A 23,721-nucleotide genomic window follows, 5' to 3' on the forward strand; every position below is an offset into this window, starting at 1 on the left:
CAATTAATAGGGCAGCCCCCCACGACAAAGAATTATCCACACCAAAACGTTAATGCTGCTGCGGTCGAACACGCCTGGGTTAAGGGATGGGAGCTAGTCTTTGCGGTACTGGAGGAATCCTACGGGCAGCCAGACATCTTCCAGGATTTGCTGGAGGCGCACTACAACCCCAGCATAGATATCCCCAAGAGCCTCAGGGGCTACTCCAAATACATGCTTAATTTTACATATATGTTTCTCAAAGGTAAAAATGTTATCTTTAGAAACAAACATTATGACTTGGCAAAGAAATTATACAGAGCTGTTGATAGAAAAATCCTTAAAAACATTCTAGAACCATCTCACTTTTCTGGATGGAAAACTGAGGCCCACAAAGCAAGTGCTGGGTGATGTAATTCAGTGGTGTGGCGGGATTGGCGGGGTGGGGATCATCTCATTTCTTTCCAAATAAGTTAAATTCCTGAAGTGATATGGTTCCCTTGTCTTACATGATACTGGAGGATAGTTCTTTTTGGTTATTAGTTTCTTATTTAAAATCTTCAATCCATAACTCTGATGATACTACATATGCATTTTTTGGAATCTCTGTGGATTTATGTTCAAAATGAAGGAAGATGTTTTAAAAAATTATGCATTCTATTTTTGGTTCCAGGGTAAGTCATCTGTTTGAAATAAGAGTGCTTACCCTGATAAATGTGTTTGCTTGCCTGTTCTGGTAAAAACACGCCAAAAGATGAACACATTCATTTTCATGTGCATATCACTTACTAGTATACAGTCCCCTAGATAAATAGGCAAGCAGTACATTTTTTAAAGTATAAAGTAAACCGAACTGTAGATTTTATAGTGAGCGAAAATCAAGGAAACACCCATATATTGCTCTAAGCTGCACACATCTTCCACGAATGACATGCTTATTAACAGCCCTCAACTCACCTTCTCCCCTGGATCTTTTATAGAACTGAATGTGAGAAAGACCCAATCTACTGAAAAAGAACAATGGGAAAGTCCATTGTAAAATTAATAGAGCAAAACTCAATTTTGGAAGGTATTCTTTTGCATCTAGTTACTCAATTTTTTCCCACCCCTTACATCCTGTAATGTGGTTTACCTTTTATAAGATATATGCTTTATGTGGTATGCTGTTTATGTTAAGTACCCACATTTAAGCAGAGAAATGCATTTGCTTTAAGAGTTCATATTTTAGTTGGATAGATGGAGACGTCCACCAACATATCTTCTGGTCATCAATAAGAGTATTCCCTTTCTCTTAAAGTCGTAGTGTACTTATTATCCTTAAAGATTAAATGCCATTGTGTCCTGTATGAACTGTACAGTAAAAGTAATGCTTACATGTAAGCATTCAATATATCCTAATGATAATTATGAATTAAAAACCAGAAGAATCTTTCCTGAAACCATGGATTCCTCCTTCTTACTACTAGTATTTCTGTTTTTTATAACGATGGCAAGACTTGAGCACATTCCCCTCCTCCACTTCCTTTTTACCTTCCATTCATTCCCCCATCAAAGAAGGCCAATGTGGTTTCTATTCGCATGACTCCACCAAAACTGGTCTTGCTAAGGTTATCCAGTGATACAGTTTGGATGCTTGTCCCCTCCGAATCTCATGTTGAAATCTGATCCCCAATGTTGGAGGTGGGACCTGGTAAGAGGTGTTTGGGTTATGGGGGTAGTTCCCTCATGAATGGCTTGATGCCACCCTTAGGATAATAAGGTAGTTCTTGCTCTATCAGCTCAAGTGAAAGTGGGTTGTTAAAAAGAGCCTGGCACTTTCCCTTCCTCTCTCTCTTGCTATGTGACACATCTGTTTCTCTTTCCCCTTCTACCACCTTTTGATGCTTCCTGAGATTCTTACCAGAAGCAGATGCTGATACCATGTTTCTTGCACAGCCTGCAGAACCATAAGTCAAATAAACTTCTCTTCTTTATAAATGACCCAGGCTCTAGTATTCCTTTATAGAAACACAAAATGGACTGAGACACCCAACGACCTCCCAGCCACTAAATATGACCTATTTTTAATCTAAATTTTACTGGACCTTTCCCCCCTTTTCCTGGCACAACATTCTCCCTGTTTGTATTAAATCTAAGTAACTTTTTGGAAAATTGCTTATCAAGTGCCTTAGTCTGCTTCTGAGCTCTGGTCACTGCAGCATTAGAGAGAAAGAAGAAAATGATCCAAGAAAGGTGTCTAAGAAGCAAGAGGGGAAATCAAGAGACGGCGAGGTGAGGCTCCAGAAGTAAGTCAGACACCACAGTCCCAGCTGTCCAAGCCACAATGACAGCCTGTTTCCTCTACTTCCATGAGCCACCAGAACTGTCCATTCCATACTTTCAAGGTCTCTCAAGCATTTCCACTACTATCCATTTCTTCTACAGCTACCTTAGTTATCTCTCCTCTGGATTACTGAAAATTCCTTTAAAAAGGGCCTTTCTGCTTATACTAGTGTCTTCTTCTAACAGTTCCTCGTGTTGTAATGAGAATAATTTTTAAAGCAAAATTGTGATCAAATTACTCTCCTGCGTAAAGTTATTATTATTATTTTGAGACGGAGTCTTGCTCTGTTGCCCAGGCTGGAGTGCAGTGGCGTGATCTCGGCTCACTACAACCTCCGCCTCCTGGGTTCAAGCAGTTCTCCTGTCTCAGCCTCCTGAGTAGCTGGGATTACAGGCATCCACCACCACTAATTTTTGTATTTTTACTAGAGACAGGGTTTCACCATGCTGGCCAGCTGGTCTCGAACTCCTGACCTCAGGTGATCTGTCCACCTCGGCCTCCCAAAGTGCTGGGATTACAGGCGTGAGCCACTGTGCCCGGCCTTAAAGCTATTATTTTGAGGATGCTGGGAACCACTGAAGCATCCTAAATCCTACACACGACAAACAAGGCCTTTCATGATTTGGCCTTTGCTGACCTCCGCAGAGGTGCATTTCTTGCTTTTTCTCAACACTGTGCTCATGTCACAGTTAAAAACTTGTGTGTGGTTCCTGCGTCCAGTGCTCCCTTCTCTAGGCCTTCGTTTCTCTGCTGGCTCATTCTCCTATCTCATCCCACATCTCACCTAACTGCCTCTCATCCTTTAAGCTTCCCATGAGGTACCACATTTCCTCCTTCACCTCCAAGGCCAGGCTAGATAATGTCCCTTCCTTGAACCTCCAGAGCTCGCTGGATTATCATTGATAATCGCTCCCTCTCTTGCCATGGGACACATCTTATGACATCAAAGATGTGTAGGGAGCTACTTAATACCAAGACTTGGTCGATCATAGTCAGATAAAACTATCTCTATGTAATGAGAAATTCACAAAGGAATCAAAAGTAGCTTCCAAAATCTTTAACTAGTCAATGGCAAGGGGGTACTGTAGACAGGTTTGTCTGGCTTGTAGGCAGTGTCCTTAGAAGAGTTTTAAGTGAAAAAGGACTTGATAAAACATGGCTTTTAGTAAGACTAATCTGACAACAGAAGGAGGCTTATGTAAACACACTTGGAGCAGGGTTCTGGTACACTTTATCTTTATTAGCTTGGAAAATCCAAATGTTCCATTCAGCTCCGCTCCGAGGGGGTAGGGCAGGCCCTTTCCCATTGTACTATGAACTGTGGATTCCTGAAAATATTTTTGTATTCCTAGCACTAAACACAACCTGGAATGTGGTAAATGCTCAATAAAAATGAGCTAACAAATGAATGAAAGGAAAGCGTGTTACCAAGCCAGATTATGAGCTGGTAGTTAAAACAAACAAAACATCAAGCATGGCTAATAATGAACTAATACAAACTTTAGAAACTAAATCAAAGTATATGTCCTACTCACTGAGACTCAATTACATCAGCTTCTCACATGAAGTGTAAAATCCAGCGTATTGCATTTCTGCCCAATTTATACAATATGCTATCACAGGGCAATATGCTATCATAAACTGCATTTCTGCCCCATTTATACAATATGCCATTTATACAATATGCTATCACAGAATAAAATATTCTGCCCCATTTATACAATATGCTACCTCATCCATCCCCAAAACATGGAGTACTATCCAAAGACAAATATTTATCACATTACTTTACAAAGTACTTTTTCCCAAGGTCAAAGCACTATCAAGATGATTACCTGAGACAGTTTCGTTGTAGTGGCAGGCAGAAGTGGGCGGCTAAACTTCTTCTGAGAGCCGATTGCTGCTGGAAATGGTGGTGCAGAAAATACAGCTGCCACACAATTAATTTTGTTTATCCACCCTTGCATTTCTTCTTGGCTCCTATGAGAAACAGATACGTTTATATTAGGATATTGCGATGTCTAAGTGCATCACACTCTGCCTATTTCACGTTACTGACTTGCAACGGCATATGAAAATCATTTACTCCTTCTGGTACAACTAATCCCTGACGAAACTTCATTAGAGATGAACATTGTCATTAGGCGATCACCATAGAGGTGTGGAAGCTATGATCATCACAGTGCAAGACTGTGATTCTCTCCCTAGGAAATAGAAGGGAAAAACGAGTAACACTTGACAATAAATATTTATTAAACTCTTACTTTGTTTGATATGAGGCTAGGCCAAAAATTAATTATAAAATTTACTCCTCTCTTTTAATTGTACTGTTTAATTTTAAAATCTAACTGAGGAATGTATTGGTAGACGTAAGGTAAAAGGATTTATCTACTTTGGAAAACAGTTTGACAGGTTCTTCGAAAGTTAACTATGCATTTATCATACGACCCAGCAATTCTACTCCTAAGTAGCTATCCAAGACAAATAAAAACATATAGAAACATTGGACGTGGTGGCTCATGCCTGAAATCCCAGCACTTTGGGAAGCCGAGTGGGCAGATAACCTGAGGTCAGGAGTTCAAGACCAGCCTGGCCAACATGGTGAAAGTCCATCTCTACGAAAAATACAAAAATTAGCTGGGCGTGGTGGTGGGCACTTTTAGTCCCAGCTACCTGGGAGGCTGAGGCAGGAGAATCGCTTGTACCTGGGAGGTGGAGGTTACAGTGAACAGAGATCACACCACTGCACTCCAGGCTAGGGTGGCAAAGCGAGACTCCATCTCAAAAGAAAACATACAGATACGCAAAGATTTGTATGTTAGTGTTTATAGCATCATCATTCCTAAGAGTCAGAAAAGGGAAACAACCCAAATTGTCCAGTAAATGCATAAGCAAAATGTGGTAAATGCACACAACTGAATAGTATTTAGCAATAAAGTACTGACACACACTACAATATGGATAAACTTTCAAAGTTTTATGTTACATAAAAGAAGCCAGACACAAAAGACCACATAATATATTAGTCTGTTTGTATGAATTGTCCAGTAAAGGCAATAGTATAGAGGCCAAAAGTAGATTAGTGGGTGCCTGGGGCTGGAGGTGAGAATGGAAATGATTACAAAATGTACATGGGGATCTCTTTGGTGATGGAAATGTTTCAAAACTGGATTGTGGTGATGGCTGAGCCATTCTGTAAATATGCCAAAAAATCATTGAAATGCACGTTTCAAACTGGTGATATTTTATGGTATGTAAAGCATACCTCAATAAGACTGTTTAAAAAACCAACCTGAGAGGAGGTGAAAATCATCTGATGTGATATTTTTAATTTATGTGTCATTATATCCAGAAAACCCATGATTCACAGCAGTTAATAAATATTTGTAAACTCATAAATGAATGGTAGAAATGATCATGAATCAGGACAGATTATCTACCATACACATAATCAATAAATAAAAAGTAAAAAAAAATCCCAAAGTCATTTCCTTCATCAATTACTCTGAGAGAAATCACACTAACTAACCTGTGACCACACTAAATGTCAGCTCCTCACGGCACCCTCTCTAGGCTGATCTCTCTGGCTCCATTATTATTTCAATGGACTGTTTTTTGCATCAATCTGTCCAAAGTAATTAGATCTCCTGAGTTATTACATCTGGTATTTCTGATTTAAGAAATCAGGGAATAGAATAATTTGAAAGTTTCTTTATGCCTAATAGCTGCAATTTTACATCCAGCTATGGGGTCCCTGCGTGATGTTAACCGTCCCATTCCTACACTCAAAAACTCAGGGCAACTTGTTTCCTTACAACTTCCTCCTAAAACTGGCAATTCATCCCATTTCCTTGCTCACAGTAGAATGACATCTTTTCCTTCTAGTATAATCATGGACTATTAGAGCTCAGAAGGGAAACAAAAAAATAAATTAAACATTTACATTTATTGAACAGTTCCTATGTGCCAAGCACTGTGTGAGGTATTATATACACTTATCTCAAGGACTCCTCACTAGAACTCTGTAAGATAAACATTATCCCCTACAAGAATGATGAGCTGAGGTTCAGAGGTTAAACTATGTGGTAGGAGAAAGAGCTAGAGAAATGGTGTTATCCAGGTCTGTTTTACTCATTTTGCGATAGAACTTGTCTACTAAAACCCTCATATTTTATTGATGAGGACACTGAATTCTAGAGATGGTAAGCGACTGACTAAAAGTCAAAGGGCTACTTTGTAACAGACAAAAATGTAAATCCTGGGTTTCTTTTTTTTTTTTTTTTTTAATTCTAATCTTCTTGGGCAGTTACCTCGCTAATGAAAGCAGTTCATGACTTTGATTCCAACTCAAAAAATTTCCCATGCAGAGCTTGATTTTATTACTTGGTATAAAGTGGTGCTAAGTGAACTAAAACACAAAATCAAATAAAAGCCAACAAAACATACTGAGTTTGAAAAAGCAAGACCCTCCAGTCGGCAGTTTTAAGTTTAAACACGTTTGGTTTCTTCTCATAGTCCGTGGCCTTGGATGCCAATGCGTGGTGCACACTCACAGCGTTTTTCAAGTCCTCTTCAGACAAGGCCTTTTCTGGCTTGTATTCGTCCTATAGATGGATACAAAGAAAATAAACGCAAAAATCACGATCAGATTTCAACTTAAATTTTTAAAAGCAAAAACCAAAAAAAAGTTTTTAGAAAATTCAAGTGAATGAAAAAAATGAAATGAGTGGTGATTAAAAACAACCTTATAAATGCTATAGAACATCATGTTGTTTGAAAAAATTGCTGAGAATGAGAAAATACATCTACCCAAGAGGCATTTTTAAAAAACTGATATATAATAATTGAGGTAAATAGCTAAGTAAGGCCAAAGGCAGCAATATCTATCGTACACATTTTACAGTGAACAGAAATGAGACTTGGACCAACAGTGTGATTTGGTTTCAGGATTAAATGGATAAAAGCAACACCTTACAGATAACTGTCAACATAATTATACAGAGGGTAAAAACAATGCCATTGTGCTCCTTGCTCTAAAGATACTACCTGTTACTTTCTGTTTAGACTAATTTTTTTTTTTTTTTTTTTTTTTTTTTTGGTGAGATAGAGATTTACTCTTGTTGCCCAGGCTGGAGTGCAATGGTACGATCTCGGCTAACCGCATCCTCTGCCTCCCAGGTTTAAGTGATTCTCCTGCCACACCCTCCCAAGTAGCTGGAATTACAGGCATGTGTCACCACGCCCAGCTAATTTTGTACTTTTAGTAGAGACACGGTTCCACAATGTTGGCCACGCAGGTCTCAAACTCCTGACCTAGGTGATCCACCTGCCTGGGCCTCCCAAAGTGCTGGGATTACAGACGTGAGCCACTGTGACTGGCCTGTTTAGACTTATACTATCAAAAGAAAAATGAATAGTAAAGTAAAATGATTACTCCAGCTCTTCTCCTGAAAGAAAAGAGGAAAATTTAATAATCAGGTGAAAGCTTAGCTTGTTATCATAAAATTGAAAAATAGGTAAACGCATATGCTACAAACTGTTAGATATTTTCTAGAGTTTAAGGACCCCCTTCCTCCTTCCCATATTTTATCAAAAACAAGATATGACGCTAAACTTGCATTTCTTCTGCAAAACACACACATGTACCCCCAAACACACACACCACATCATCTTCTAATTAGCAGTAAAAGCCTAAAGAAAGATATTGTCTGATTTCTTATCAGTCTGCTTTTACCAATTTTCAGAAAAACAATGATAGTCCTCCATAATTCCCCTCCTTTTCATTTATCCCCTCCACAAAACAAGTAGTTCAAACGTACTACTGCCATCAATTCAAACGGAGTCAAAAAAAATCTTTAATGTGACAATGCTGTGAGGCAAAGGTTTTCCCTCTACAATAAGATGTAAATACCAGCTGTAATATAAAGATTATCCACATTTATAATATTAAATGACAAAACTGTTACTTTGGGATTGCAACAAGTCCTACTTTATTAAGCCTCCGAGGTTAAGAACTGCTATTGACAATGACAGTCTTCTAGAGTGGTATGATGAATAAAGGAGAATTTAAAAAATTAAATACAAGTTATTTATATGCACCTGTTACACAATTCCCAGTAATTCATAAAACTATAATCTAGTTACGTTTTAAGATCTGTCTTGTCGTCTTTTAAATGAGATTTTTCTCAGTAATTTAGCATTCCAAATAGTCACAAATCTCCTTCCAGGGAAATTTTCATTAGAGTAGGAATTTCAACTAGAGGTAGCATGACTACAAAACCCCTCCAGCCTTATAATTATGCTATAACAGAACCCTGCATACCTGGCTCTCCATGTGGTATAACTTAGATTCCAGACAAAAACATGAGGTAGGTAAATAACTGGAATGAGGATAAATGATGAGGGCCAAAATCACTTTAGGGAATTTATATGCCACCTCCATTTCCATGCATTCTGATCCCCTAACACACAAATGATTGAGTTTGCACAAAGGTTAGCCTAGAAATTTGTGTGTACCGTTTTTTTATATTCTAGGTCCATGATTTAAGCTTTTATCTTAATTCCTCTTCCCTATTTTCTTTGAATTAATATTTTATTGTTGTTTGGATTTCTTAAGATGATTACCTAGTTCTTTTATTTTCCGTATTTCTCCTTTGGTTAAGAAAGAATTTAAGGTTACAATTTTTCCTCTGAGTATGGGTTACACTACACAGCAGAGTTCGGGAATTAAGAGTATTTTTTCAATGCTTTCTAGATAGTTTGTAGTTTTAATTTTTATCCCTTCTTTAATCTTAGCAACATCAAAGAATGTGTTTCTCAAATTTAAGGCAAAGTTTTAGTTACATATTATTATATATTCCTAATTTTATTGGTTTATGACCAGAGAATATGGTCTAGAAAATCTATTTTTCCCAAATTTGGTAAGGTTTTTCTTGTGGCCAATCACATGTTTGATTTTTGTTAATGTTGCCTAAGCATAGAAAACATTTATTCTTTGAGGGATGAATGTATATTTATATTCAAGTTTACTGACTCAGTTCCTCTGCCCTTACAGCATTTTTGCTACTAGTTTATCCCCTTCAGACAAGTATATTAACCATTTCCACTTCAAGTTCTTGTTGCATTTCTGATAGCTTTTTTAATGTATATTTTAGTTGCTATGTTGTCTGGTGCATTTAGGTTTATAACTATCACCTTCCTTATAACCATGTGCCACTTATTACTTAAAATGTTCTTCTTTATCCTGTTAAATGCTTAGTCATATAAGATGAAAATTTTAAAAAGTCTTTCTTTTAAGAAAATGCTCTATTTATCTATTCCTCACCCACATCAACAAGACTTTGAAAAATGTTTTGTTCTGCAATCTTACTAAAATTATCATGTTATGCATTTTCTGTTTCAAGAAACCTTATTTTGAATTTAGATTATACATTCTGAGTCTCCCCTCATATATTTAACTGCATCTGTGTTTCCCTGCTCACCTGCTTCTTTCTTTTTTCCATCTTGACCTCTCTCCTCTCATACCTTTGCTATTTTCTCTTCCCTGAAGTATTTTCTTTAGGTAGGTGGTATACCGTTTTATTCTTATCCTCAAGAATCTTTCATTTCTTTGATAGGTATAGAACTGGATATAGAACATGAGGCTGCAGCCTTCTTCACTTGTTTTACTTATCGTCTGGAGATGCTATTCTACCACCTTCTAGCTTCCGGTTTAGTACAAGTCCAATGCCAATCCGATTATTTTCTCTTTTTCTTGTTTTTTCTCTTAGGAATCACATACAGGTTTTCCTTTAATCTTAGAATTCAGGATTTTTTGCTAGGCTATGCCTTACTTTTCTTATGCATCCAGTCTGAAACTAAAAAGTCCCACCCTTATTCTCCCTTATGTGATCATTACTTGGGTTGATAATTGCTGACAAAAGTAATAAACATACTTGCGCAAACTGTAGCTAAGACAGATTTAAGATTTCCAGCTATGGTTGCATCCAGTGCCAACCTACAATTCTTTTACATCTTCCTGATTTTTGAAATTCTTCCTTGGCTTTTTGCCACAATATTCTTCTGGTTTCTCTCCTACCTCTCTGGTCATTACTTCGCTATCCTCTGTTCTGCATGCCCTTCTATGTAACCGTTGGGATGGTTTCAACCCCACATTTATATCACAATGTCTAACAAACTGCTATAGGTGAATACGAAATACAAAACCAATTGGTAGCTATTACTATTGAATGACTTAGACTGTCTCATTTGGAGCCACTATAAATATTCTTCGAGTATATTATCTGCTGATATCTTCATTTAAAACCAAGCTCAAAGGATGACATTCTTAGACTGCTCTTAAAAATGCAAAAAAAAAAAAAAAAAAAAAAAAAAATGTTTAACGCAACATTTATTACAGACCTAGGAAAAAGCTAACAGTAATTGTCACTTTGGAAGAACTGTACAATTATTTTAAAAGAGGACTCTATTCCAAGGTAGTTTCCAAAACTCTAATATACACTGCCAGATTACCTTACATTGGAAGGAAAATGCTACACAGGGCATCAGTGGAAGACAGGATCTATTTAATTAGGGCTAAACTGAAGTTGAAAAATTTTAAGTCTAAGAAGCTTCCACTTTTCTAGTTGATAATACAATTTTACCATTTTTTCTTAAAAAGGCAAAATACAAACTTTAAAATATTTTCAGCATATTGAATTCCTACTAGAAAAATAAAGCTCCAACTCTACACACACACACACAAACACACACACACACACACACACAGCAAAAACCAAGAGTAGAGTGGTAACATTATGGCTGACAGTTGGATTAAAAAAATGACTTTATCCTACCAAGTTCATTCTGACATCTTTATTTTTCACTGAAAGAGAAGACAGTGTTTAAATGGTAGAATTGGGAAGGAAGAAATAAGGGATAAATTACTGTAATCAAATCACTTCAAAACAAGGACTATTTGCTGTGCAAACTAAATGTGAAAGAGTGAGCAAGATAAATCCAATCAAGAAATTTTCTGTAAGAAAAGAAAATGCTCCACGACATCTAATTACTATCCATTTTCTCAAATAAATGAGGGGTGAAAATGATGACTAAAAACATGTTACTCTCTCGTGTTCCCTGCAATCTACATCGTTTTATGTAATAGGATTCATTGGATCGCTCCACCATCCCAATAAGCACCAAGAATGTGCTTTCACAATGCTATTTATTTTAAATTTATTTAAAGCATGAAATAAAGTTTTGTTTCCCTAAGAAGCTTGTTAATTAAACCTCTTGTGAAGTTGAATCTTAACACACTAACATAAAAATCATCTACATATGTACAAAAAAAATTGGCATCAAGTCTGATGTCTGAAAAACTGTACTTTCAGGTAATATAAACTACAATTTGGAAAATGACCAAATTGTAATTAAAATTCTTGTCAATTTAAAAAGCATATTCAAGACTCCAGTTTTCAACATATTATTTACTTCATGCCTCATTAAATAGGTAAAATAGCTACATGTAATTAAAACAATTTTCAACAAAGTTGAAATGGTCTTGATTTCCACTGAGAGAACATAAAAAGGGAAAAGGAGACCACATTGTTACTTGGAGCTACGTGGAAATAAATAAAAATGTTATTAATTAAAGGAAGCTGGGTCCTAAATTGTCTATTAATTCATGGTTTTGAAAATGGCATTAAAAACGTTTTTCATAATTTGATGACTATCTTTTTTAAAAAATGCTAAGTATGTCTGATTAAGTGTCTTCTAAAAATCATTCAGCTTCGTCCTAATAGCTGTTTCAACACGTAAAAGAGCACAGAACCAGCAGTTTCACAAAAGGAAATAAAAACGCCACGAGCTCACAAGAAGCAGAAGGGGCAACAGGAGACCAGGACAGAGATGGGCCTGCTCTGAGTGCCACAGTCTTGGGCACATCAGCTCCGGACTGGTTGCTGTCATCACAGTCTGGGAGGCCTTGACTCTTCAGTGGCTTCCTTCTGTGCCTGAACCAAGCCCTACCCTGATGCGACCAACACTGCAAGAACTGCTCTTCCAATTAAACTTTTAAAAAACCTATTGGTTGAGCCTGGGAGGTCAAAGCTGCAGTGAACTGTGATCACACCACTGCATTCCAGCCCGGGTGAAAGAGTGTGAATCTGTGTCAAAAAACAAACATGCCGGGCGCGGTGGCCCACGCCTGTAATCCCAGCACTTTGGGAGGCCGAGGCGGGCGGATCACGAGGTCAGGAGATCGAGACCATCCTGGCTAACATGGTGAAACCCCGTCTCTACTAAAAAATACAAAAAAATTAGCCGGGCGTGGTGGTGGGTGCCTGTATTCCCAGCTACTCGGGAGGCTGAGGCAGGAGAATGGTGTGAACCCGGGAGGCGGAGCTTGCAATGAGCTGAGATGGCACCACTGCAGTCCAGCCTGGGCAACAGAGCGAGACTCCGTCTCAAAACAAACAAACAACTCCCCAAAACAAAACACAAAAACCAAAAACCACGTATAGGGAGCTGGAACAAAATCTCTCTTCCGAGTAAGCCAAAGAATAAAGATGATTCTGCACCAAGGACACAGTTCCTAATCTGTGACAGCAAATGTACATTTTAGATAATGAACTGATTTTTCACTTCTAAAGATATGGTAAAGGTAAAGAAATTCAGGTTTTAACAGTTGTTTCTGAGACTCTAAAGATAAAAAACATTAGAGATTCTTGAGAGCCTGGTCTGCAGACTGCAATCATCAAGAGGTGAACTCTAAGTAATTCACTGTCATGCACTAACCAGCCACCTACACCCATCGCTCTTAACCATTCCATCAATCATCTCTAGGGCAGTTCAGTTTTGTAACAACCAGAACTGGAACAAGAATAACATCACAAGCCTTACAAAAATACTTTCAAGAGAGAAGCAGAGACTGGCAGGGACAGACACAAAGCCCATGACAGAAACTGAGAGAGAACTTCTGAAGCTATATCATAGCAAAGGCTTGTCAAAGCACTTGGCTAGCAGATGACTCACTCTGTAACAAAGTGAATAAGAAGTTACTATCCAAATGTCAACAATGATGGATCATCAGAACCAACAGGAATTTCATCACTTTAATGTCAATTAAAACGCACACTCAATTCATAGCAATTTCTAATTTTTAAAGCACATATGAACTATGAGTATTACATTAAAATAATATTTGTCTTTTCTTCCATGAACACTTTACATTCCTATAGTAATAATTAACTACCAATAGGGCATACATTTTTTAGGTACTCTTGGGCTCAGGGGCATGGAAAGTACGAGAGAAAACGCAGATAGGAGTGTGTTCTTACTTAGCTATAGAACAGACAAGGAGCACTGCACCATAAATGTTCTATTATGCCAGATCATGACTGATACCTAGACTCTGGAACAGTTTTGAAATGTGCAAATATTTAAATCATCCCCTATACTGGTGCTGTATATCACGAGCTCTATCTCAGAGAGTTACAGAAACTAGAAAGAATTATTCACCCAAATTTATTCCATTTACCCTGTGTTTTCTCCAACCCTCACCTATACACTTGGTTTGTATCATGTTAACTGGTGCTTTTTCACGAGATGATTTTAAGAGTCCACTAGCCATTCATTGCATAATACTGGTCTTCTCATCCACACTGTCAGGACGAGTGTTTTCAGGGACTAGATGCTATGTTTATTTCTCACATAGCTCCCAACATGACATTTTGTAAAGGGATCTGACATTACTATCGTTATGCTCTGTGGATTTACTCTTTGCTTGAAAGTGAAAGGCAAACGTGACTAAGTAACATTAAGGAAGGGGCCAGAAAGGAAAATGAGGCAAATGGTGATGAGGCAGATTGTGTGTAACCTGGAGAAGCAAAACAAGAGTTCTGGATAATGTAAGAAACTGTCTGGGGGAAAGGAACGAAGACAAGGACTTATTTTACTTTAGAGTTAAATCAATAACAGGAAAGAAAAGAGATTCAATGGAAATGAGACAGACGCTGGGGACTTGTTACTTTCAAAAGTCACAGGAAGGGGAATATGAGAAAAAGAGGAGTGGAGTGGATCAAACTGGAAACTTCTGGGCGAGCTTCTCGAGAGTAGTTGTCTATGTCCTCTCTGCCTCTGCATCCTCAACTCTCCAATCGGCCTTCCACACTCACCACCACACTGAAACTGCTTTATCGACAACGTCCTACTTGCTGAATTCACACGACACTCTCCAATTCCTTATCTTACCTTTTCATGACAGGGCACATTTCAAACATTTCTTAACGTCTGTGGTACCAGTTTTCTCTCTGGCTTAGTTTTCTTCCTGTCTGGCCACATCACACAGGCTCCTCCCCTGTCTCTTCTTCCTAGGGCACATATGAGCATCTGGTCCATTGGCTCTGTCCTCCATCTTCTCCTCACTCTTGGAGTGACATCATCTACTTGCATGGCTTAAATTATCAACTCATTGTTACTGACTGTTCAGATCTGCATTTCTGGCCCCTTGATTGGCTCCAGATCAGAGTATGCGTAATTGCTTACTGGACACATCCATTTATTATTTACACACCCTGAATTCAACACCTCAAACTAAAGTCTCCAAGTAGAACTATGTTTCTCCCTCCATCTTATCCCTGTTCTCGTTCAAGTTAATCTGGTCTCCATGTCTTTGATAGAACCTGTTTCCAAGTCATTCTCCATCCTGCAGCCAGACTGATCTTTTTTTTTCTTTTTCTTTTTTTTTTTTTTTTTTCGAGACAGAGTTTCGCTCTGTCACCCAGGCTGGAGTGCAGCGGCGAGATCTCGGCTCACTGCAACCTCCGCCTCCCAGGTTCAAGCAATTCTCCTGCCTCAGCCTCCTGAGAAGCTAGGACTATAGGCACATGCCACTGTACCTGACTAATTTTTGTATTTTTAGTAGAGATGGAGTTTCACCATGTTGGTCAGGCTGGTCTTGAACTCCTGACCTCACGATCCACCTGCCTCGGCCTCCCAAAATGCTGGGATTACAGGCATGAGCCACTGCATCTGGCCCAGACTGATCTTTTTAAAATATAAATATGGATGCTGTGGGTGGTGGCTCATGCCTATAATCCCTGCACTTTGGGAGGCCAAGGCAGGAGGATCGCTTAAGTTGAGGAATTCAAGACCAGCCTGGGTAACAAAGTGAGACCACATCTGTACAAATAATAGAAAAATTAGCCAGGTGTGGTGGTGCACACCTGTGGTCCCAGCTACTCAGGGGGCTGAAGTTGGAGGACTGCTTGATCTTGGGTGGGATCAAGGCTGCAGTGAGCCGAGACCCTGCCATTGCACTCCAGCTTGGTTAACAGAGTGACACCTAGTTTCAAAAAAAACAAGTAAAATAATCATGCCACTCCCCATTTAATACATGTGATAGCTCCAACTGCTCTAAGATAAAGTCTCAACTCTTTAACATGGTTTTCTAGGCTCTTCCACCCCAAACACCACTGAACCTGTACTTCCCCATACACGCTATATCACATCTAAGTATCCACACAGGTTTGTCTCTGAGTTCCCTTATATGACTAACATCTATTTGTGTTTTTAAGTGTGGGGTTAAATACTACTTTCTTCGTGAACTCTTTCATGATCTTCCCCTCTCTTGCTCATGTTAAGTGTCCTTCCAGATGTGTTTCCATAGCACCCTCCTCTCTTTGCAGTATTTCTCAAATTGCACTGAATTGGCCTTTTATTTGTTAATTTCTTCAGAATAAAGAAGAGAGCTCCTTTGGGCACTGCACCTTGCTCACAATCACATCTCTAGTGTACAACATTCTAAAAAGCGGGCAAAGTCCTAATCTTATACATGCACTCATGATTGACTTACTTCCTACGTAAATTTATGGCCCTCTGTATCAGAAAGGTAGTTTACTAACCAAAGTTCAGCCGATATTGGATACTTAAGCCACACTTTAAGTGTCAATCTGAGAGATATAAAACAGGATGCCAACACTTCCACATATTTCATGGTTTCTGGGAACAACAGACCTGAGAAAGGTCTATGTTAGAAAATCTCAAAGTTTACTTACTCAAATAATAGAAGCTACAAGACATATTCCAGTGAAAGAGTGGAAAGTCTCATATTCCAGTGAAAGAGTGGAAAGTCTCATATTCCAGTGAAAGAGTGGAAAGTCTCATATTGCAGTGAAAGTGTAGAAAGTCTCATATTGCAGTGAAAGCGTGGAAAGTCTCACATTCCAGTGAAAGCGTGGAAAGTCTCATATTGCAGTGAAAGCGTGGAAAGTCTCATATTCCAGTGAAAGAGTGGCTGGAGTCAGCGAAGTGCAATCAGAGAGAGGGCAAACCCATCAGTCTTTACTCAAGTCAGAAGCTGAAGGGAAGGTTAACGCACAGTTGCTGTGCAGTGGCCAAGTTAGTTGAATCTGGGCGAAGCCGTAACAGTTAGAGACCTCTCCCCACAACAGCATTTTAAACTTTCAATAATTACAAGGGTCTCACACTAGAGCGTTCATATTTACTCAAGAAGAGACTAACGGAAAAAATACTAGCTTGGCTAGCACCATCCTTACAATACTGAGTAGATTAATCAACTTTAGAATGCCAGGCTTTCAATTTAAAAAATGGGAACAGTATCCTCCTATAAGGTTGTGAAGCTCAGATGCAAGAAGTAACCTACAAACTATTACACTAACAAACCAGTCTTATTTCTGGCTAAATGGCCAATGAAGCAAGCTGGTTCAGGCAATCTGCCAAGTCATTTCCTACATTTGTGATGTATAATGCTCTGATCTTGGAGTGGTTATTCTTTTAGATATGAGATATACAGAAATGATCTGCAGGGCTATGTGGGCTTTCTTTAATACAGGAATATGGCTCTTAAATGTCTCTTCAACAAGGTGGGGGGCTCCTTGTATTTGTTTCATGTTTTTGCCATATGGAATGTGTATACAGAGTCTATGGCTTATTTCTTCATAAAGGGAGTATCAAAGTCTCCAGGGTTAAGGTGGTGGGAGAGAGAGGGAGAGGAGGCATGTGCCTGATCTTTGGTAAAATTCCTCCAACTAGAAGCCAAGTATGCAGAAGTCATGTCATATATATAATTAATGTCTAAAGGAATGAGGAATAGCGGTGATAGGGTATTTTTGACCAGTGTTTATGCTGCACCTCTAGCTCCAGAACACAAAGCCCTCTGCCTTGCCTAGCACTAGTGCTAGGAGGATTTATGGAGGCATTTGTCTCCGATCTGAAGTAGAAACAAAGGCAGAAGAAATTACTTATTTTTCCTTAAAGGTATCAGGGAAACTACAGGCCCTTATTTGGATGGCTGAGACGGCTTAACTCTTAACCATTTCTTGCACAAACTGTTGTAGGAAGAGTGTGAAAAGGCAGGAAAATAAGGTCGGAATAAAGCCGGTCACTTTATTTTTATTTTATTTTTGAGACAAGGTCACACTCTGTCACCCCGGCTGGAGTGCAATGACCCAGTCTTGACTTACTGCAACCTCTGCCTCCCGGACTCAATCAATCCTCCTGCCTCAGCGTCCTAAGTAGCTGGGACCACAGGCAAGCACCACCATGTCTGGCTAATATTTGTATTTTTTGTAGAGATGGGGTTTTGCCATGTTGCCCAGGCTGGTCTTGAACTCTTGGGCTTAAGCAATCTACCCACCTCAGCCTCCCAAAGTGCTAGGATGACAGGTGTGAGCCACTGTGCCCAGTCACACAAGACACTTTATTCCTTATGAGATGAGTAAGAATCAGGAAAGGACTAAAAGAAAAAATACTCTCGTTTCTTCTAAGAGTCATCAGGAAGGGAACCAATATTTACTGTTAACCTAATGTGCAACAGGTGTTTTCATGTATTTAATCATTTCTTTATATCAACCATGCAACATCATTTCCCCTCATTTTATAGATAAATGAGTTGAGGCTCGGAGAGGATAATTAACTGCTCCAAATCAGCAATTAGTTAAGTGACAGACTTGGAGTTTGACAAGGCATGTCTACTTCCTGGAGTATGACTCTTCATAGTCTTCAATGTGTGACTGTTCTTTTGGAAGAGCACTGAAGGGCCACTTTGGCTGGGATGGGAGTAGTGAAAGAGGAAAGAGGTTGAGCGAATGGAGACCATGAGGACTTGGCACTCCTGTGTAATTTCCGCTGTGCCTAGTTTTCCTTCTGATGACTATTGTGACTTTTTTGGTTTATTTGTGTTTTGGATGGGGAAAGTCTTTACTATTACTCTCTACTTGTAATGAGGAAATGCGAATTCAATTATTCTTGAATTGCTCTATATGGGTAAAAATCATTATACGCTATTATATAGTTGAGAAGTCTTGGTGAAAGCCTTAAAGTAACTGATGAGCAATTGATAATGAAATGAGGCCCTAAAGAGAATGTTATTCCAGTGGCTGAGGGGGTGGTTTGTGTATGGGTGTGGTATATATGTGTTTACAGTCAAAGGAAAGTGGTCATTAAAGCCAGCCATTATGCACTTCTGGAATGGTTGGAATTGCCAGCCATTATGATTTCTTTCGAAGACCAATTTGATTCATTTAAACAGGGAAGCAGAGGCCCTGTTTCCTTCTGTTTCAGGCAATGCTACCCCCTCATTTATCCCGAAGGCCAAGACACTGGCAGCTGCAGAGGGAAAATGGAGGGCACTCAGGAGGGAAGTTAACTGGAAGCCCTCGGTCAGGAATCCTTGATGCTGAGAAATGTATATGGAGTAGAAAAGTGTGGAGAAAGAGAGAATGGATGTAGAACCTGAGTGTGCTAGTGAAGCCCTTAAGGACAGAGGCTGGATCCTGGGATCTTTGCATCCCCATCTCTGGCAAAGCCCCTGTTACATAACAGGCTAAATGAGTGAGCATTTGTCAAACTGAATTACACGAACTTCGGGCCAGGGCTTTTTCTCCTCTCTCCTCACCCAAGGGGACTGGCTGAAGAAGGGAAGAAGAAGAAGGAGAGACATTTCTGCTATACCAGAATCCTAGGAGTGTAAATACTGGCATCCTAAGAGCACACAGGGGAGAACAATATGGCACTCGTAGGGCACATGCCCCACACAAGTTCTGTGAGGAGGGCTGCTTAGCAATGGGGACACTATGCCATCTAAGTCCTTTGAGTACCTGAGTATAGGTGGGAGTGGCAGTGACCTCTGACTCAAAGAGCTTGAAATTCCTTGAGGGAAGAAAACAGCTTCTTTTGTAAAAGGGAAAGTTTAAGACATTGTGATACCACCTCTTTAATTTTCATGATATCTTCATCATTTGAAACATATTTTTTCATCATCTTTCTACTGCTTGCTACTCCCCCTCTAGCCTATAATGCAAATGTAAAAAGTAGTTTGCCATTCTTTGAATATGCCACATTCTCTCAAATCTGCTATTTTCACCCTTCTCTGGCTAAAATGTTTTTTCTCACCTGCCTGCCTGGCAAACTCCCGCTCATCCTTCAGGCATCAGTTCAAGTCATGTTAATTCCTCAGGGATGCATCCTCTGACCTTTGTAAGTATGCTTAGGTGGCCTTCTTCAGTAAGATTTTTCCACACCTCTATTAATTCATCTCATTGCTTACTGAATGCTCAGTTTATCTGTTTTCCTCCTGCTTAGTGAGCTCTATGTAGGCAGGGATTGTATCTTAGTCATCTTCGGAAGCCTAGAATTTTGCACAGTACCTGATGTGATAAATAGCTTTGGCAGGATATAAAACCCAAACTGTGTAAACCCCAAACCAGCTTGCAATCATACAATTTACTTTTTGTGTAGCATCTGCTATCACGTGCTGGTAGGTTAGGCTTCCAGCTAGGGGGAAGGATTAACTAGCAGTGGGACATTAGTAACCCACTGTAGGATGCACACATCACCAGGATTAGCCCTTAACATATGCTACAATCTGGGCAAGGGGAAGAAGTTTAACTACCTCAAACTCTTGCTTGAGGTAAGTGGATGGCTCAATACTCCAAAGGACGCTCTGAGGCAAAGTTCTCCTCAGCAGTGGGCAGTACCCTATTAACCTAACAGGGAGTGGCATTTCCAGATGCTGATGTCCATAAGGTCTTCCTTCTTGTACAGTCTACCCACCTTTTTAATTTTTAGTTTTACAAATTAGGAAGAAACTACAGAATCAGGTAGAAACTACACAATCAGGTAGATACAGCTATACAAGACCCAGAACTGTGAAGGCGAAGTTTCCATTGATTGATGAATTAGTCTCTAGGATGTGTGCAAAGTTTCTAGGAACAGATATTAGTTCTGATTTTTAAAAAAGAGCATTAACAACAAGAAGAAGAGAGTGGAGACTGGTTATCAAACATGGCCACCCTTTCGCAGGCTTATTCTCACCATAAATAGATAGTTTACAGCTATGCTAGCATTCTTATGATTTAACTGAAATAGCAATCTGAACAATAGCCCATGATTCTACTTTTCACTCTTCATAAATGTATCATTTCCTTAGTGCCAGGCTTTTCTCTTTAGAAAAGCAATTTCACCCAACTTTCTCCACATGCACATTTGCCACACTCCAGAGCTATCGCAACTCAGAGAAGCATCCTTCTTGGAGCTCTAATCCAAGCTGATGCTGAGGTTTCAAAGTTTACTAAGTCGTTCCCTTGTCAATACTAACCCATTCTCTATCTTGATGACTCAGACTCCCAATACGTTTATGTGAGGAAGAGGACAGTGATGTAGAAAGAGCTGGTAACTCTGAAACAGCATCTTCCTTTGCGTCACTCCTCTCAAATGTTGAATGTGAGAATAGTCTTCTCTTCCCAGGCCCACCCTGAGACGGAGTGGGTGGAAATCTGGTGGCTAGGTATTCAGAGAAATGGTTTTGCCAAAGGCAGCTATGCCCCTTACAGAGATTTTAGACAAAATAAAGAAGTGAGCCAAGAGGATGGAATTTATGCTGGGGTAACAGCTGTGATATGTGAAATTTAATTTCAAAGGGTTCTTCCTTGCAGAGACAAAGACAGCTAAAAGGACCGGTGTGGCCCCAGCATGCACACACATGCTGATCTGGCAGAGGGCAGAGTAGCTGACTTATAAACTAGAAGCTGTGCCGACTCCACAGGAAAATAAAGACAATACAAGATATCCTGCCACCTAAGAGCATGGATAATCTCCAAGTATCAACAACTGCCTCCATTTCTCCCTTGTCATGACCCGCAAAGTAATGTGAGAATCTTAGAAGGATGCGGCAAATCGTTTACTTTGTGATCTTTAGGTTTCAGATAACTCCATACTTCTTTCTACAAAGGCTATTTTCCCACAAAGAGATCATGGTCCAAGGTGAAGCATTCCATGCTCCAATATTCCTTACCTGATGTATTACAAAAGGAAGATGACAAAAGGGTTTGTGTTAGATATGGTCCTTCCTAATTTGGACACTTGAAAACAGTTCAGATAAAAAAAAACAAAAAACCAAAAATAATTATGAAAGTGTTGTTTACAAAGTTGCTCTGGTAATATGCAAAATGTTAATGAAAGATACGGGTTTCCAGTGGCAGGGTCTGAAGAAGGGGTGGGAGGCACCAGATCCAGCCATGAAAGTGGCAAGAAGCAGTCCTAAAATGAGCCAAGGAGATGAATGAGGAGGAAAAGGCTTCCAAGCAGAAACAAAAAGAAAAGACAAAGACATCCGAGGAGCTGAAAGCAAAGGCTGTGGGCAAGGGTCCCCTGCCCAAAAGGTTGATCTAAGAAATCTGGCCAAAAGTAAGTTGTTCTTTGTGTCTGAGGTGATGGTGACCCTTGCCTTCCATTCTTAAGCCTCTGTATTCCCTGCCATAATATCTTTTGCCACCTACAGCTAAAATGAAGTGCTGTGTTGGAACCTGTTGAACATTTAAGAATAAACTTTTGTAAAGAACAAAAACAAACAAGCAAACAAAACAACAACAACAACAAACAAAAGGAAAAAAGATACAGTATAGTTGAAGTATAGTTAAAGTCCTTTAAATAAAGATATGGGTAGACTAAGGAAGGCTAGTTTTAAAAAAGAGCAATTCTTTCAATCTTATGTATGGCATTACTGTAATATTTTGAAACATTTAAAATAACAGTAAATCAAATGTATTCCTTCCCAATCTTCATTCCAAAGCAGTTGATCATCTCAGCGGTGCAAGTGTGCATACTATGAGGGGTCACCATCTGATTCAGTACTGCGGATGGTAAATCAAAGGGGAGGCCTCTTTTCCAGAGAAACACAGGTGTGGAAAGGCAACTACAGCAGTGTGTAAAGCGTGGAAGGACGTGTGTGTGGACAAACACCAAAAACGAAAAGTTCAAAATGATTCCTTTCAGATCCTTTCCTCTGAATATTCCATATGTCAATAATATACTGAAAACAGACATGTTGTCACAAACTTCTGTAAGGAATCAAATTAGGTATAATCTTTCTAGAGGCAATATAGAAAAATGTTTTCAGAACTGTAAACAGTTCCTACCATGTGCCCCATGACACCCCTAGGAATCTTCAGAAAATAAAGAGATATGTGCACGTGTGTGTGTGTGTGTGTGTGTGTGTGTGTGTGTAGTGTTATTTATGAATGTAAAACTAAAAAAAAGTATGTCTGAAAGTGGGGAAAAGGTTAAATTATGACAAATCTATTTAACAAAAAATACTACAAGCATTCAAAAATGAGTATGTTTATAAATGATCCAGGGACAGAAGAAACAAAACCATAATTACGTATCATTTCACCGCCATAAAATATCAGATTGATGAAAACCAAACATGTTTCCAAAAACCTTTTAATAAGAAACTGTTTACGACAATATACAGAATGAAAAGAATAAGATGCCAAAACTGTGTTACATTATGATTCCACATAGATTTAAACAATCCTTTCCTGGGAGTGATGTTAGCAAGACAGCAGAACAGGAAGTCCCAGCTCTCATCCGCCCATAAAAATACTGAGTAATCAATGATTTATGGACCAGAATACCTACTAAGAGAATGCCAAAATCCAGTTAAGAGGTTGTAGCACCCCAGGAGAGCACAAAGCCAAGAAACCCACACCGAAACAGGTAACAAGAGCGATTTCATGTTACCCACATCAGCGCCTCCCTGAAGCTGGCATGCCTCAGCACCAGAAGAGAACGTCCTGGCCCCTAACATCTCTCACAGGGGAAAGTAAAGAGATCTCTGATATTCTGGCTTTTCAGAGGGATGCGTGGGTAATGGCTTTACCTTGGTTCACTTGGAACACTGACGGAACTGGAATAGTGTGGATACCTGGGCACTGCTAAGAACAAAGGAAAGTGGTGGGTGGCTCTCTGTAGTCAGCACAGCTTGATGCAATTGGGAGAAAAGGTGATCAGCCTGAGGCTTCTACTTTGGGAGGGCTGAAGAACGGTAGACTGGGTCACCCTCATTCCAGCTCTTCTTAGTCCCAAGGGAATAATTTCTGTCTCACCTCATTCGGAGCACTAACAGAACTAGCATA

At 39.3% G+C, this 23,721-nt stretch overlaps 1 protein-coding gene across 2 annotated transcripts in view; it reads right to left on the minus strand.

Annotated features, from left to right (window-relative positions):
* Positions 1–23,721, minus strand: part of PSD3 (pleckstrin and Sec7 domain containing 3) — a 492,789-nt gene that overhangs the window by 40,406 nt on the left and 428,662 nt on the right. For both annotated transcript variants that reach the window (XM_010363497.2, XM_030937734.1), the window contains 2 exons: positions 6,749–6,906; positions 4,138–4,282 (listed from right to left, as the gene is read on the minus strand). In XM_010363497.2, coding sequence (XP_010361799.1) covers positions 4,138–4,282; positions 6,749–6,906 — 303 coding nt within the window. The remainder of the gene's footprint in view (positions 1–4,137; positions 4,283–6,748; positions 6,907–23,721) is intronic.

This window comes from Rhinopithecus roxellana, chromosome 9 (assembly GCF_007565055.1).
Source record: "Rhinopithecus roxellana isolate Shanxi Qingling chromosome 9, ASM756505v1, whole genome shotgun sequence".
Classification (NCBI taxonomy): Eukaryota; Metazoa; Chordata; class Mammalia; order Primates; family Cercopithecidae; genus Rhinopithecus; species Rhinopithecus roxellana.